This window comes from Lepisma saccharinum, chromosome 28, assembly GCF_977018435.1.
Source record: "Lepisma saccharinum chromosome 28, izLepSacc3.1, whole genome shotgun sequence".
Lineage (NCBI taxonomy): Eukaryota > Metazoa > Arthropoda > Insecta > Zygentoma > Lepismatidae > Lepisma > Lepisma saccharinum.
The window spans coordinates 37,715,077-37,732,028 of record NC_139256.1 but is presented as its reverse complement, the minus strand read 5'-3'; the positions used below and the strand labels follow the sequence as shown (position 1 = coordinate 37,732,028).

The 16,952-nt window shown below is 37.1% G+C and overlaps 1 protein-coding gene across 1 annotated transcript; it reads left to right on the top strand.

The window, feature by feature from the left end:
• The first annotated feature begins 1,499 nt into the window (after positions 1 to 1,499).
• Positions 1,500 to 16,484, top strand: mRpL33 (mitochondrial ribosomal protein L33). The gene is made up of 4 exons (XM_083113735.1): positions 1,500 to 1,644; positions 8,270 to 8,334; positions 9,384 to 9,487; positions 16,208 to 16,484. Exons 2-4 carry the CDS (start codon positions 8,294 to 8,296, stop codon positions 16,255 to 16,257), a joined length of 195 nt encoding a protein of 64 aa, XP_082969861.1. The 5' UTR covers positions 1,500 to 1,644; positions 8,270 to 8,293; the 3' UTR covers positions 16,258 to 16,484.
• The last annotated feature ends 468 nt before the right edge of the window (positions 16,485 to 16,952 follow it).

The window sequence follows — 16,952 nt, the reverse complement described above, 5'->3', positions numbered from 1 at the left end:
TGTCCATTCATCAATTTCATCATTTCATCACTCATCCCCAGCTTTGCAAATTAGCCAAGAGGCACAAAACGCTAAGTAATCAATCAATTCTGAAACACACCAAGAAAATCAGTACAAATGAGGACATTCAGCAAACAATGAACTTCAGGAAAAGTCCAATGCCTTGAGGACTGCAAACAAACTGCTACCACCTTCTCTCTGGCTTTACCGTGTAGGGGCGTGCGGGATACCGAGCAGTCGGGAAATACCGAATGGTCATTTTTAAAAGTTGTTAATTCTCGACGTTTTCTGCATTGTAAGTGTCTGGAACTTATCGAAAATTATTTGCTTTTATTCCAGAAATGCAAAAACCATCACTTAAGTTGAAAATGACGTGTAGAATTCGAGATTTTCAGAACTTCTGGAAATTTCGAACATTTCCCGTCCCGAAAATTTCCCGGCTTTGTCTGGAAATGGCGATTTTTTTCCCGTCCCGAATGTCGGGATAAAAAGAATTTCCCGTCCCGACCAAAAAATTCTGTCCCGCACACCCCTACCGTGTACTGTATATGGAACAAGCAGGATGTACAACGAAACTGCAACTCCAACAAAGGTACAGCCAACTGATTTGAACGATTTGAACACACCCGTATAAAAGGCAGTAGGACTGCTGTATTGTAATCACTAATCAAACCTTCCGTTTCGTGAAAAATTCTATCTCTAGCCATGTGTCGCCTGTAGGGGTGTGCGGGATTCCGAAAATCGGGAAAATCTGGAAAAGAAAATTCCAATCCAGATCCTAATTCGGGGAATGACTTCCCGACTTTTCGGGATCCCGAGCAATACTGAATGATCATTTTAAAAAGTCGTTAATTCTCGACATTTTCTGCATTGTAAGTTTGTGGAACTTATCGGAAATTGTTAGTTTTTATTCCAGAAATGCAAATCACTTAAAGTGAAAATAACCTGTAGAATTCGAGATTTCCAGAGCATCTAGAAATTTCGAATGTTTCCCGTCCCGAATGTCGGGATTTAAAAAATTTCCCGTCCAGATCCCGTCCCGACCCAAAAAAATTCTGTCCCGCACATCCCCTAGTCACCTGTGATAGCATAGGTAATAGCTACGGCGCTGGATGTGGTAAGTACGAAAGATCGAGACACTGAAAATAACTTTACACAAGGGATAGGTATTCTTGAGGATAGATTTTTTCTTCTTAGATTGAGAAGGGGTCGCCGTAAAAGCATGCGCCTCCTTAATTCGCCACCGGTAGCATTCGCAATTTTCACACAGTCGGGAAATTTCGGTAATATCCTGTCCAGAGAAAATCCTAACTTAATCGGGAAGAGGCGAATATGCCCCGTCTCGAAATGTAACGTCCATTATGAAATGATTGGACTGTTGATTCAAAGACAGGGTACCTTAATTTCTGATCACAAAGTATTAAAGACGTGAATTTCGAAAACTACATATACCATTTTATACAGCGTGAATGTTTGTCGTTTGTTTTGGTTGGGTAAGACACTCGTATAATATTGCTGTGAATGTTGTTTTATGTTTCTTGTTGGTTACATATAGAATTGTTGTTGACTCTATATATACCTATGTGTATAATCAACACGGAAATTTGTTATAACTACAGAAACTTTAGACATTTGCTTGCATATGTGAGTATCTTTTGGCATGCAGAAGTATAGTAGGTATAACGAACTTTGTTCCATGTACTATTTGTGCTCATGGTTGTACAAATTTGAAATTGGAACCTGAACTACTGTGTAATTTCCTCCTATTGGGTCCCTTTGATTAAAATGGGGGTAACTGTTCGATCTCCGGTCAACGGATTTCTTCATTTTTACAGAAGAAACTACGGTAACGGTTCCGATTGTTTTATGATTTCTCCTAGCACAAAGACTAATATCGTAGAATTATGGAAATCATTGTCACACGAAATTTGAACCATTAAATGTTAAGTATCCCCGAAACGTCTGAAATTCCTTTATTTTCTTCTTGGTTTTCACATTGGTACTTAGTATTCTGCATTCGTAAGGATTCTTGAAGGTGCCATTTCGTTTTTTTCACGCAAATAATCTCAATTTTCGACATATCGAGTAATTCTTGTTTGTTCGTTTTCGCTTGCGTTACACGCAAAATGGCGGAGAAATCTTGACTAGCGTTGTCGATGATCAGTGGTTATGCAGTGTTGAAACCTTCTTCATCGAAAAATACCTACTTTCGTGTTACTGATTTCATATTTTTTTTCCAGGTTCTAAAACCCCACGAACCATGCACGGATAGCCCACGAACCATTCACAGATAGCCCCACGAACCATTCATAAATAGCCCCATGAATCATGCATGGCAAGGTTTGGTTTGGTTAGGCAAACAGTTAAAATTGTCGTCTTCAAAATTGTTAAAAAGTTCATAAATAGTCCCACGAACCATGCACGGATAGCCCCACAAACCATGCATGGCAAGGTTAGGTTAGGTTTAGGCAAACATAGTTAAAATTGTCATGTTTTTGCAAAAAAAACAGAGTGGCTGGAAACACTGACCGGGGATTACATCATCCAGCGCACGCAGCATTTGGTTTATGTAGTAGAAGGACATAGAGGCAACAGCTTTCCTGCATCGGAGAGACATTAATCTTCTAAAATACATGATTTACCAGCGATATAAATTAAGCGATGGGAAAAAACACTTCCATGACCTTTCAAAAGTGTACGGAAAGTCAGTTCGGTAAGTACTTTCTCCTGTAAAATTGAAGAAATACGTTTTGGGGATACTTAAATTTTACCGAAAATTACATTACGCACTTCTCATGGACATGATATTCTCCATCGACAAGGGACAGTAAATATCGTAGAAGTAAATCGGAACCTTAGTAGAATGCATTTAGAGACTTTATTCTAATGCTAATTGAACCCTGCCTAACCTAACCACGAAAGCATATATTGAACAAGAACCTTAAGTAATCACTAAAACTTCGCAGTATGTGTTAACAGACGTACATCGAAATCGAACCATGTAAAAATTGCATTCGTAGCATGATGAAATCGCAATAAAACAAAAGGAACTTGGGCTGAAATGACTTACGAAAATGAGTTTCTGGGTAAATTTCCCATATCCGAAAAACGGATTTCTTCAAATTTACAGGAGAAGTTACTTACGGAATGCAGTTTCTTTAGACTTGTGCAAGTTTGGGGAAGTGCTTTCTCGCATCGTTCATTGAATTTTGCCGGTAAATCATGTATTTTTCGATATAAATGTCTGACCAATGCACGAAAGGTGTTGCATCATTTCCTTCCAGCCGGATGTTGCCTGTATGTGATGACGTAATCCCAGTCAGTGTTTCCAAACACATGTTTTTGTAACTGGAGAAGGTACGTTTCCACAAATGGCTTGTGGGGCTATGCGAGAATGGTGTGTGGGCTACACATTTTTTTTCTAAAGCAATTTTTAACTATTGTAACAAACGTGACCCAATCTAACCTAACCTTACTGGAAATGGTTTGTGGGGCTAGGTAGGTTTTTTGTGTGGAGTGGGGGTGGAAACACTGCATGCCGACTACAGTAGTGAAACTGTGACCGCCATTTCGCATGTTACGGAAGGGAAGAAACAACGATGAAAACTTACTCGATATGTCGCAAATAGAGCTTATTTCCATGAAATAAGCGAAATGCCACCTTCAACAATATTTCTCAATGCAGAATATGTAAGTACGAATATTGAAATTAAATGAACTAGCAAATTTCAGCCATTTTCAGGATATGGGAAAATTACCGAGTTTCTGTAGCATCGTCAAAGTTCGTGGACGTATAACCCCCTGTTAGTGTTTCCAACCATGCCGTTGTTTTGCAAGAATATGAAAAATAGAAATATACAAGGGTCGTTCAAGGTTGACCGGGATTTTCGTACATAAAAAATCGATGAATAGCCGGATCATGATGAAACGTGCGGGCGACGTAATGTATTCCTTCGCGAGTAACTAGCACCCAGCATGACGTATTTCGCGCATGTGCAGCATTTGCATCGAACATGGCGGCAAGCAGTGTGTCTGTGGCTGTGGAGCAGCGGTGTGTAATCAAATTTCTCGTGAAGGAGAAAGTGAAACCAGCTGAGATTTTCAGACGATTGCAAGCACAGTATGGTGAACAAACGATGTCGCGGACAAGAGTGTACGAATGGTGTGAGCAGTTTCGCAAAGGACGGGAGCTGGTGACAAATGAAGCGCATGGAAACATTCACCCGACTACAGTCACACCAGTGAATATCGCACGAGTTGAGCAAATGATACTTGAGAACCGGCGAGTAACAGTGCGGGATATTGCTGCCGAGGTGAATATCAGTCTCGGGAGTGTTGAGACAATCATTCACGACCACTTACGCTTCCGCAAAATCTGTGCAAGGTGGGTTCCCCGCCAGCTGACATTCGATCAGAAGTGGACACGGTCTGTGAACAGCTTCTGAATCGGTTTCGAGCAGAAGGTGATGAATTGTTGCAATCCATCATCACGTGTGATGAAACATGGTTGCACAATTCAACCCCAGAGACCAAAAGACGCAGCATGGAGTGGCGGCATAAAGGTTCCCCTCCCCCCCAAGAAAAGCAAAACGCAGCCGCCCGCTGGAAAGATCATGGCAAGTGTCTTCTGGAACATGAAGGGCGTTATCCATGTGGATTTTCTGGACAAAAGGAGCACGATTAATGCCCAGTATTACTCCACATTGTTGAGTGGTGCTGTACGAAAGTCCATTCGCAAGAAAAGACCTGGGATGTTGTTTGGAAATGTCATTCTTCTCCATGACAATGCCCACCCTCACATGGTCAATGTGACAACAACAACTCTGGCCGACATGCGCTGGGAAGTTCTGCCCCATCCCCCCTACAGTCCGGATTTAGCCCCCAGTGATTATCATTTGTTTGCACCCCTTAAAGACCATCTGGGAGGGGCTAACGTCAATGGGTTTTGGGGCTACCTACCCGTGGATGGTTTTTGGGGCTAATGTCAACCATCCACGGGTAGCCCCACAACCATTTGACGTTAGCCCCAAAAATTCACGATAGCCCCACAAACCATCACGGGGATGAGGTATGCCTACGATGTTAGGTTAGGTTCCATCAGCACTCATTTTCACCAAAAATACCTTTGGAAGGGGAAAAACAAGGAAGATTAATTACTTGATATCTTGAAAATGGAAATTATTTTCGTTAAGAAAAGCTAAATCCCTTGTTAAACAATCTTTTGCGATGCAGAATAGGTAAGTACGAAAGTCAACACTTACAGAAGTTTCCCGGCTTTGAAAATTTTACCCGTGTATGGTATTTGGGGCTATGCGGGAATGGTTTGTGGCCCCAAATTTTAACTGTGTTTGTCTAACCTAAGCTAACCTAACCTTACTGTGAATGTTTGTGGGGCTATGTGTGAATGATATTTGGGACTATGAGGGAATGGTTTGGGGCCATTTTTCGGTTAAGAAGGTTGGAAACACTGCATACCCACTCATGATCCACAGCTGTGGATGTTTAACTGTTAATGTTAAAAATTGAAATTATTTTAATTACAAAACCTTGATATCAGTAGCACCAGATTTAAGCATCAAAAAATCCACAAAGGGACTTGGAAAATACCCGGTGAACAACGATGTAATCAAATTGATCATGTACTGATCAATAAGAGGAGAGCTACATTAATAATTGATGTCAAAACATATAGAGGACCTAGTTGTGATACGGATCACTATCTTGTTAGAACTAAAATAAGACAAAGGATTAGCATGGTTAATGATGGAATATACAAGAAAACTAAGAAATGGAACATAGAAAAATTGAAGAAATCTTCTATACAAAATACATACAGACAAAAAATACAAACAAAACTCGATGAACCAGGAGAAGAAGATGATGTAGAAGTCGAGTGGGATAATTTAAGAAACATCATAGATAGTACTGCTAATCAGGTTTTAGGAACCAAAGCATATGAAAAAATGAAGATTGGTATGATGAAGAATGTAAAAAGGCGGTTAAAGCAAAAAATGAAGCTAGAAATAGTTGTCTTAATAGAACTACAAGATCAAATAGAGAAAAATATGAAAATCTGAAAAAGCATGCTAAGAAAATGTGTAGAGAAAAGAAACGCCAAGCAGTAAAAACACAAATAGAAATGTTACAAGAACTAAACACCAAAAAAGAATATAGAAAATTCTATCGAACCCAGAAAGTTATAACACAACAGTATAAACCAAGAACTAGAAACTTAAAATCCAAAGATGGTCAAATCCTAACTGAACAAGCAGAAATAATGAATAGATGGAAAGAACACTTCCAGGGAGTTCAGCACAACCAGGATTTAGAAGTGCCCTACTGGAATACGATGAATCAGCAGGATAATGAAAACATATTAGTTGATGCACCAACATACGAAGAAGTGGAGACAGTAATTAAAAACTTTAAAAAAATGAAAGCACCAGGAAATGACAATATGAACAGTGAACTTATACAAGCAGCTGGAAAAGAAATGTATCGTAGAATACATAAACTTATAATTAATATATGGAATCGAGAACAAATGCCAAATGATTGGAACATAGCACTAGTGTGCCCTATACTTAAAAAAGGAGATAAAACAGTCTGTGAAAATTATAGAGGCATATCACTACTAAATAACCTATATAAAATACTTGCAGCAATAATTAACATCAGACTAACTGATTATGCCGAAGATATTATAGGAGAGTATCAAAGTGGATTTAGGAATAACAGAAGTACTACAGATAACATCCTGATGATGCGTTTGATATTCGAGAAATGCTATGAATATGATATAGATTTGCATGTTTTGTTTATTGATTTCAAAGAAGCCTTCGACTCAATATATAGACCAACAATATTACAAAGGTTACAAGAAATTGGAATACCAAATAAATTAGTAAGGTTAATCCGAATGACAATTCAAAACACTAGAGCCTCAGTTAAAATTGAAAATGCAAGATCGGACTTTTTCGATGTCATGACAGGAGTCCGCCAAGGAGATCCTCTTTCAGCAACATTATTTAATTTAGTTTTGGACTCGGTGATTAAAAAATTAGATGTGAGAGGAGACATCAGTACTAGACTAAAACAAGTCACAGCATATGCTGACGATGTAGCTATTGTAGCAAGAACTAAGAAAGCTCTTTCAGAAACGTTTATAAGTCTAGTAGAGGAAGCTGCAAGAGTAGGACTCCAAGTCAATGAAAAGAAAACTAAATACATGAATATTATTAGAACAAACATGAATAATAACAGATCAATATTAATAAATAATTACTCTTTTGAATGTGTTAGTAACTTTACATACCTTGGATCTACACTTAATGAAAACAATAAAATAGAATCTGAAATAGACGAAAGAATAAAGAAAGGTAATAAAAGGCCTATTATGCAAATGTATCCCTGCTAAACTCGAAACTTCTGAAACGAAATACAAAAATGAAGATATATCTTACTATGATAGGACCAGTGGTTACATATGCTGCTGAAACCTGGACCCTAGCACAGAAGGATAGAAACAAATTAAGTATATTTGAGAGACAAATTTTAAAGAAGATCTTTGGCCCGGTACAGATAGAATATGATGTATGGAGAATAAGAAATAATGTGGAACTAGAAAAATTAATCAATGGTGCAGACATTATACGATATATCAAAAGTCAACGAATTAAGTGGTTAGGCCACATACAAAGAATGGATAACATGAGAACTATAAAACATATACTAGAATGGAAACCTATGGGAAGGCGACCAATTGGAAGACCTAGGATGAGATGGATTGAAGATGTATGCAAAGATTTAAAGATTCTCAAAGTTAGAAATTGGAAAGAAATGGCAAAGAAGAGGAAAGATTGGAATGATTTGTCTGAGAAAGCTAAAACCCACAAAGGGTTGTGATGCTAATGGAAGAAGAAGAAGCGAAAAAAGCAAGAACAATAATTACTGTTAATGTTAAAAATTGAAATTATTTTCGTGAAAGAAGCAAAATCCCACCTTAAACAATCTTTCGCAATGCAGAATAGGTAAGTACAAAGGTTAAAAATGAAGAAATAAACGAGTAAGAGGTGTTGACCGGAGATCGAACATGTAATAAAAGGGGACAGCGTTACCAGTACTCCATCGGAAGGTACAGTCTAATTCTTAGTTTTCTTCTAATGAGCTAGGTCAGTCATTGGCCCAAGTTCCGATTGTTTAATTCAGATTTCATCGTGATGGCATTTAAACTGGTCATATTTATTCTATTTTCCTATTTGTTTTTCAGATACGAACTTGAGTGAATTACAGAATGTTTCTGACCAATGTGCTGTGCAAGAAAGCGAAGTCAAAGTAAGTGATATGACGAACTTCCATTCTACTTTTCTTTGTGAAATCCTGTTTTGAACAAAATTAGGAAACCATCACGTTCAACACATGTACCGTAAAAATAGTTATATATGGAAAATATTTTGATGTGAGAACAAAAATGGATAAATTAGCTATATATTTAAAAATAGTTATATATGGAAAATATTTTGATTTGAGAACAAAAATGGATAAATTAGCTATAGCTATATATTTTTAATTGGTCCCTTTTTAATTTAATTTCCCTTCAGGGGGACAGACCAGTTTGCCTCCCCCTCCTCCTGATGCCCACCTTGAGACGATACTGCTATGTTATTAACAAAATCTTTGAATTTTTACTTAGCAAGTCCATGCTTTCTGGTGCTTCTCTAGAGAAAGTTACAGAAGTGTAGCCATTCTTATTGCCTTCCTTAGGCTACCTGAAAGTTGTATGATTCTTGAAATGGTTTACTAAAAGTCGTGATAGAAATTGCATGATGGAAAGTCTGAGACTTTCTATTCCTTCGAATATTGAAGTGGCTCCATACTTAACCGTAGTTTAAAAAAATAATGACAAACACTATGCATTCTGTCCCCATATGAAATTAACACAGAAATAAATTTAACAAGAGAGTTCTCTGCCTTAAAATATTTTACTTTGAAAAAACATATTCCAAGCATGAGGTCATCATTAAATTATAATAAACCCTGTATATTTGAATGTTAAAAATAGTAAGAAAATTTGTACAAACTCTTATACTTGAAAAAATATATATAATTTTGTCAGAACAAATGGTCATTTTTGAAAAAAATTTAAGCATACCATAATTTTGCTCATTACTGTTGTTGAAATGTGTTGTTAATTTCAATACTTGTTTCCTGAAATGCTACCCTCAAAAAATAGCTACTTTGCACTCACGATAATAAAGTACAATAACCTAGAGTAGCATGCATGTTATGCGTAAAAAAAATTGCTTAGTGTTGATTTACATGTTTTTCTTGATGCAGCTAACTTGAATACACAGTGTAATTAAATTTAATTTTGACATTTTCAGGTTAATTTTGGTTATGTGTGAGAGCATGGTGTCTGGACACAGGATTAATGTAGTTCGGGAAAGGCTTGCAGACAAGAAGGAACTTATAAGATTTGATCCTTTTGGTAAGAAAAAACTTCACTTTAAACATATAATTTTTTTTTATTATTATTAGCATTAGTCCTTCCAACCTTTTTTTTTCTCATAATATGTGGAGGAGCTTAAAACTGTTGTGCTTGTTGTGGCTTTGTTTTCAGAGAACAAGACCTGGTAACCCTGCAAACATTATCCTGCATGTATGCAATCACACAGCATAGATTAAGGTGACCAACTCTCGCATATTAGAGCTTTTTTTTTTTAATCCTCCCAACTCCCGTATTGACATTATATTTCTCCCGTATTTTTCATTAACAACCAAGATCATGAAATTTCAACACGTTCCGAGTTCTGCGAGCCATACAAAACTTCAAGTCGACTGCAAAATCTTGCACGTTTTACCTTTGGCAGGCGGAAGTGATGTAAAATCTTCCAGTGGTTGAATGATTCTCAGTTCTGCATCAGCAATGGACAAAAAAATGGGTTAGGATTAAGACACGTGCAAATTTGTAAATTTTTATTCTCTATTTTGATCTGTATAATATATAAAATAGAAATTAATTATTTTGTTTAATATTATCCATTACATAAACATTTGCTGAAGTGATGCTGTGCCACTAAAAATGCGCTAAATTTATTGCATCTAATCTTCCATAAATTCAATGCCGAAAGTTGGAAATGTGCCTTAAATTCGTGGTCGACAGTTGGGTCACCCTAGCTTAGATACAAAGTTGTAACTCACATAATAACACTATGAGTACATTATGAGGGTCACTATTTATATTTTGAGCCTTGGCAACACTGATTGAAGTTAGGCGCGATTTGACGTTTGCACGGAATCGTCTGGCATTATTGACCATAACGTACTTCAAATGTTTTGTCAATAGCTTCATTTGTGTTGTTTATGTTGCCTTGGAGATTGTGCGACAACAATAAAATGGAATTAACCCGTGAACATTTTCGTGCGATGATTTTTACGATTTCCGACGTGGATTATCAAGACAATAGTGCATCGATCAACTTACTTCCGCAATTGGCGATGAAGCCCCATCCTTTGCCACTGTGAAACGCTGGTATAACAAATTTAATCGTGGCCGCCATTCGCTCACCGACGAGATTCGCGAAGGTCGTCCAAAATCAGTTGTTGTTCAAGAAAACATTGATGCTGTGCAAAACCTAATACTGCAAGATCGTCATGTGACATACTGTGAGATTGAGGCAACCATAGGCATTAGTTCCACCAGCATATATAAAATATTACATGATCATTTAGCTGTGAGAAAGGTATGTTCTCGTTGGATCCCACACAATTTGACAAAACCTCAAAAAGACGCTCGCGTCAATTGGTGCAAACAAATGCTCAATAAATACAATCGTGGTGCTTCAAAAGACGTATATAAGATTGTAAAAGGTGACGAATCATGGATATATGCATATGAGCCGGAACGTAAACAGCAGTCGACTGTATGGGTGTTTCAAGATGAACCCAATCCAACAAAAGTTGTTCGCGCTCGAAGCACATCGAAACAAATGGTCGCCTGTTTTTTCGGGAAAAATGGTCATGTGGCAACTGTGCCTTTAGAGGAACGTAGAACGGTCAACTCTGAATGGTACACAACAATTTGTTTGTCAGAGGTCTTCGGTCAAATACGGAAAACAAACAAACGCCGTCGGATCATTCTTCATCAAGACAATGCCAGCTGTCACACATCTCGTCTAACAACCGACTTTATGAACAGTCAAAAAATCGAATTGATGGATCATCCGCCGTACAGTCCTGATTTGGCACCCAATGACTTCTTGTTCCCGAATATCAAGAATAAATTGTGTGGACAACGATTTTCGTCGGCGAAAGACGCCGTTGATGCGTTCAAAAACCATATTATGGAGGTGTCTCAAGAAGATTGGAAAAACTGCTTTGACAAATGGTTCGAACGAATGCAAAAGTGTATTGACCATAAAGGAGAATATTTCGAAAAACAATAAAGCAGTTTTCAATGCCAAATTCCTGTTTTTTCATTGTTAGGCTCAAAATATAAATAGTAATCCTCGTATCAGCAGGATAAAGTGGCTGGGCTTACCAATTTTTCTGAAAGAGTGCAATCATCACCACTCTATGATGCTTATCGTAATTGAAACTTTTTCATTGAATATGTTTTGTGCTTAGGTAGAGATGATCACAAAAATTTCGATTTGAAATTATCGATTTCCAAATTAACCAATTAATCTGTATAGAGGGATTGCTCTTTGCTTTTTCAAGGTCAGCGAGTTATTCTTAAGTTAAGAAATAATAACTGAATTAAAGTTCAATGCACCAATCATACACATTGAAAGATAAAGCAAACTCAAGAAACCCACACAAACTTCCCTATTTGTGTGCTTTGATATAAAATGCAATGCTTGCTCCCTTGGAGACACCAGACCACAATGATGCTGAGAGAGGAAGTGGCATGGGAGAGGCAACAAGATAGTTGTCAGGTTAAGCATGGGCATCGGGAGGGGGGTCGTACGGGTCAGTGGACCCCCTGTGGAAATCGACATTGTTCATTTAAAGATACAAGAAAGCTGAACGTTTGTTAGCCTACAGAAATAAAGTTAATTTAGTTAGCATTCGAACAGAATAATCAAAGTAAAAATGCATTGGATCGAAAACATTTGAGTGAAAAATACAGGAACAAAGTTCTTCTACAATTTCATCCAAAGAACAAATGGTTTCACAGTTTTCAAAATTCTAATAATTACAGTTGTAAGTGAGAGGCCACACATCACACTTTATATATATATATAAAAAAAATTTAGAAAAACATTTAGAGCCTTTTCTTGAATGAGACGTGCAGAGGTTAATATCAAAATGCTTTCAGATACTAACTGCATAAAATGCAAAAGAAATAATGGAAAATAGTTGTGTGTGTATTCACTCGTTTGGTGGATTGAGTCTCCCCATGTACATAATAATAATAATTATTATTATTATTTCGAAAAAAAATGTTAGTTTGTAATATTTATTATTTTATAATAACATTTATAACTGTGGTAATAATACTTATTATTTATCGACTATTCAACTTTTATCATTAGCCCGATCTCTCCTGAAAAATTTTTGCCGACGCCCAACAACATTCTTTCAGCACATGTCCATATATTAGGTTACCAGGGTACAAAACAGAAAATGTTACATTTTTAAGCAAAATATTTAACCTTTAGCAGACAACAGTCTCTCCCACATGTTAGCCTCTCCAGATGAGAAGTTTTCACATGTGTGCTTTTCAAACTTGTTGCGATGTAGAAAAAATGTATGGAATCATCTCTGCTAGTGCAACCGCAATGGGATCTGTTGTCCTTGAAACACTGTAGATATCGGCATTGCCTGGTTCCGACCTCTACAATGTTTCAAGGCAATAGATCCCGTTGTGGTAGCACTAGCAGAGACGATCCCAGTGAAAAACCAGGTGAAGCCAGGCCAGCTCGGTAGCTCAGTGGAAGAGCAATGACACAGTATGACAGTGTCCCAGGTTCGAATCCTGGTTGAGCCTGCATTTTTCACTGAAAAGTCTACATAGTACATCTCCTGTGTGTGCCTAATCTTAATGAATTTTGTAACAATAACTTTGTGTTGTTCATTTTTCTGCTGCATGAAAAAGCAAGTAAAAATGAAATGATATATACCACAGTGATACAGCATTTCAATAATAGTAACAAAAAGTTAATACACAAAAGATAATGCAAGTTGCTCAATCAAAAAATGTGTCTTATCTTTAGCAGCGAACATACCACATTCATCATCAGTCTTATCTCATTTATGGCACTAGATATAACAATTTTTGAAAATGTTGTTTAAAATGAAATCTTAATGTACATCCAAAATTTTAGTTTCAGATTTATTATTTCAGCTACAAAAGTTTGAATATGAGTGCAGATTGCTCTTACGAAATTGAAAAATTGTGAAAATTTAGATGCGACACTTTGTGATGAGGTTGGCGTTGTATACAAATGAACAAAAAAAGGCAAACTGAAATATTGTGTGTAGTTTTGAAGAAATTCTGGGCACACACACACACAGCCTTCGTGCAATGCATGTGTCGATCTAGATTTACACCGATTTGTCTGTAAAAATTAAAAATGTTCAGAGAATCTGTTAACTGGATAAAGGGACAGATAGATAGAATGACATTTATGTTGAGAATACATACTGTAGAGACATAACAAAATAAAGGAATATGCAATAGAGTCCATAAAACATATAAACTATGTAAAACTATCTGGATATAAAAATTATCCCATGTCTGGTTCTGACTTGGCCATCCCTACTCCAGAGGACAAGTTCTCATCTTGATGAATTTCTTACACGATCTGCTTATTCCGTACGTGGCCCAAGGAAAATTTAATGACAGTGGCAGACCTAGACCTTGTGCTGTGTGGTTGAACATATACAGGATAGAAATTGTCCTTTTTTCAAGGATTCATAGCATTGAAATCATTGATGAGTAAAATTATAATAAGATAAGATATTTGACGATGTCCTCTATGTGGTACTTTAGCACCCCATATATTTTGGCAGACATATACATGCATGCATTCATCTACTCTTACAACATATATTTTATTTTTTACCTCCAAAATGTTCCTATTTGTATCTGCTGACATAATTTTGACATTTTTAACAGGAACAATTTACCCTAAACTCATGGTGCAACAGCCTCTGAGGGCTTCCCCCCCCCCCCTCCTTCTGATAGAAAAATATATCCAGGCTGGATTTGTTTCTAGAAAAAGTCTATATACACACATCTTGCTTGGCCATGCAAACTCTGTAGTAGAAATGACCCTTAAGTCTCATTTTAACCTCAGGTGGTCCTTTTGATCTGATCTTACAAAAACTCATTCTTATTAGATTAGCCGTTAAAAATCCACACTTATACACAGTCCAGTAGGAAAGGTGACTGATTTTTTTGCCACGGAACCACCAGTGCCATCTATGGAGAAGTATATGTACTACGTAGCGACACATTTCGACTTTCTTCCAGCAAAGTTGCAAAGCACTACTCATACGGATCTTGTGACTGACAGTACCTGCTGAACATCGTTCGGAAACTGAGCAATGTGCCAACGTTAAATTCTCTTTCACATTGGGTAAAAGTGTAACAGAGACGTTTCAAATGATTCAAATTGTTTACGGTAGTGAGGCATTGAGTCGTAAGAACGTGTTTAAATGGTATGCAAGATTTCGTGATTGTCCGGGGTCCAGGCTCTCCAAAACCGAAGAAAGTGCGCATGCAGAAGAGCCAAATCAAAACCCTGCTCACGGTTTTCTTCGATTCCAAAGGCATCATCCACAGAATTCACTCCAGACGGTCACACTGTGAACGCTGAGTATTACGTGGGTATTTTGCATCGTCTATTGGCCAGGATTCGTAGAGTTCGACCTGAATATCGGGAACAGGGCTCATGCACCTGTGCACAAGAGCAGGTTGGTACGCCAGTTTTTGGCCAAAAAAGGGATAGTGGAGCTCAATCACCCCCATATTCTCCAGATTTAGCTCCATGCGACTGCTATTTCCAAAACTGAAATTGGCGTTGGAAGGAAGGCGTTTCGACACCATTCCAGACATCCAAAAGGCTTCAACCGCAATTTTGGAGGCAATTCCGTAACAGGAGTACCAAGACTGCTTCACAAAGTTCTACAACCGCTTCAGTGCATGTATTGACTCACAAGGTGTCTATTTTGAATAAACGTTATTGTAAACAAACAGTCCACAACGTTTTGTCTTTCATTTCTCATTAGTCACCTTTCCCACTGGACGGACTGTGTATGTTACTGGTTGTTTACCGTTCCACCACGGAAGATACACCTAGCTTGGGTGGAAAACCCCAAATGTGAAAAAGGGAGAGGCAGAAATATGTAGTAGATATCGGTTCAGTATTTCATTTGTAGGTGGTGTTTATTATTGCCCACTTTATAATGCAGCGGCATTTCTACATTTTTAAAGAATCTGCCCCCTAATTTCCCCCTTGCAACCATCACCCCTATATTGCCAATTGACTTATCCAGTTCCCATGCGTGGATGTGCTTTAGGCATCTTTAATCATTACCATGCATTTTAGTACTTAGGCATTTTAGTTGTTACTTAAACATTTGAGGAGTTGTTTACACGTTATTGAGGCATAGTAGGCATTGCTTAGGCATTTTAGTCATTATTGAGGCATTATTTAGTCCTTACTTAGGCTTTTAGGCATTTTAGTTGTTTGCAAAAATTATTTAGGCATTTTTATCATTACAAAGGCATTTTATTCATTACTTAGGCATTATTTAGGTGTTTTAGGCATCATTTACATGTTTTAACCATTATTTAAGTGTTCTTAGGCTTTATTTAGGGTTTTAGGTGTTTTTTAGACACTTCAACCATTGCCTAGGGATTTTTAGGTGTTTAGTCATTATTTAGGTGTTATAATCTTTATTTAGGCATCTTAGTCTTTAAGCACTTTGTTACTTAGGCATTTTAGGCATTATTTATGCATTTTATTCATTATTTGGACGCTTCTAGGCTTTATTTGTGTGTTTTGGGTGTTACTTAGGCATTTTAGTCATTACATGAGCATTTTTAACCATCATTTTGGAATTTTAAGGCATCATTTAGGTGTTTTAGTCATTACTATGTGTGGATTGAAGATTAAAATATATTATATAAACTGAACATTTACTTAGAAAAAAATGCAACATAAACATTTGACTTAATTTCTCTTCTTTTTTTCAGTTAGAACAGCTGTTGTATACAGAGAAAAGAAGAAAGTCAGAAGCATATAAAAGGCAATGAAGGATTCCTTTTGTACAGTGTACATATCTTTTTAGAAAACTAAATGGTAACATCTTTGGACCAATAAATTTAAAAACCATTCACCCAATGTGAGCAAGATATTTTGAACCTTAAATAAATAATTTTGAACCCAGTAGGCTGGAAAGTGTTTAGTTCTGGTCTAACAATTACATGTACTTAGTTTTAAGCATTAGGCATAATAAAAAAAAAAAAGCATTTACACTATATTGTAATGAAATTTACTACATGAGTTTCCACATGTGACCAAGTTGTATACGTCTGATATCTGTACGTCTCTGTTTGTTTAGCATTCTGTTGATTTTCCTTGCCTCTGTCACCATCCACATTGGAATTTCATGTTTTATTGTTTGCTTCTTTTTGTGCAGTGCTGAACAGGGCCCACAATAGAGGAGTCTCACATCCTACTGTACAGTGGGATCCATGAGTATTACCGTGCAAATTGTCCATGACTATTTTCATTAACTTTTTTCTTACATCCTATGTTTTTAAGCGATGGATTTTTATGTATGCTGGTGCAGAAGTTATCAACAGCTTGTTTTGAGTTTTCTTTTAATTCTTGAAGCTCTTATCGGGTCAAATAAAGTGCACGAACATGGTGATGGACAATTTGCACGATAATACTCATGGATCCCACTGTACAAGGAAGAGTCAAATGAAAACTAGG

Coding starts and splice junctions, on each gene's coding strand:
- mRpL33 (XM_083113735.1), top strand. CDS start 8,294: ATGTTTCTGACCAATGTGCTGTGCAAGAAAGCGAAGTCAAA. Junction 8,335..9,383: donor TGCAAGAAAGCGAAGTCAAA/GTAAGTGATATG, acceptor TGACATTTTCAG/GTTAATTTTGGTTATGTGTG. Junction 9,488..16,207: donor TATAAGATTTGATCCTTTTG/GTAAGAAAAAAC, acceptor TCTTTTTTTCAG/TTAGAACAGCTGTTGTATAC.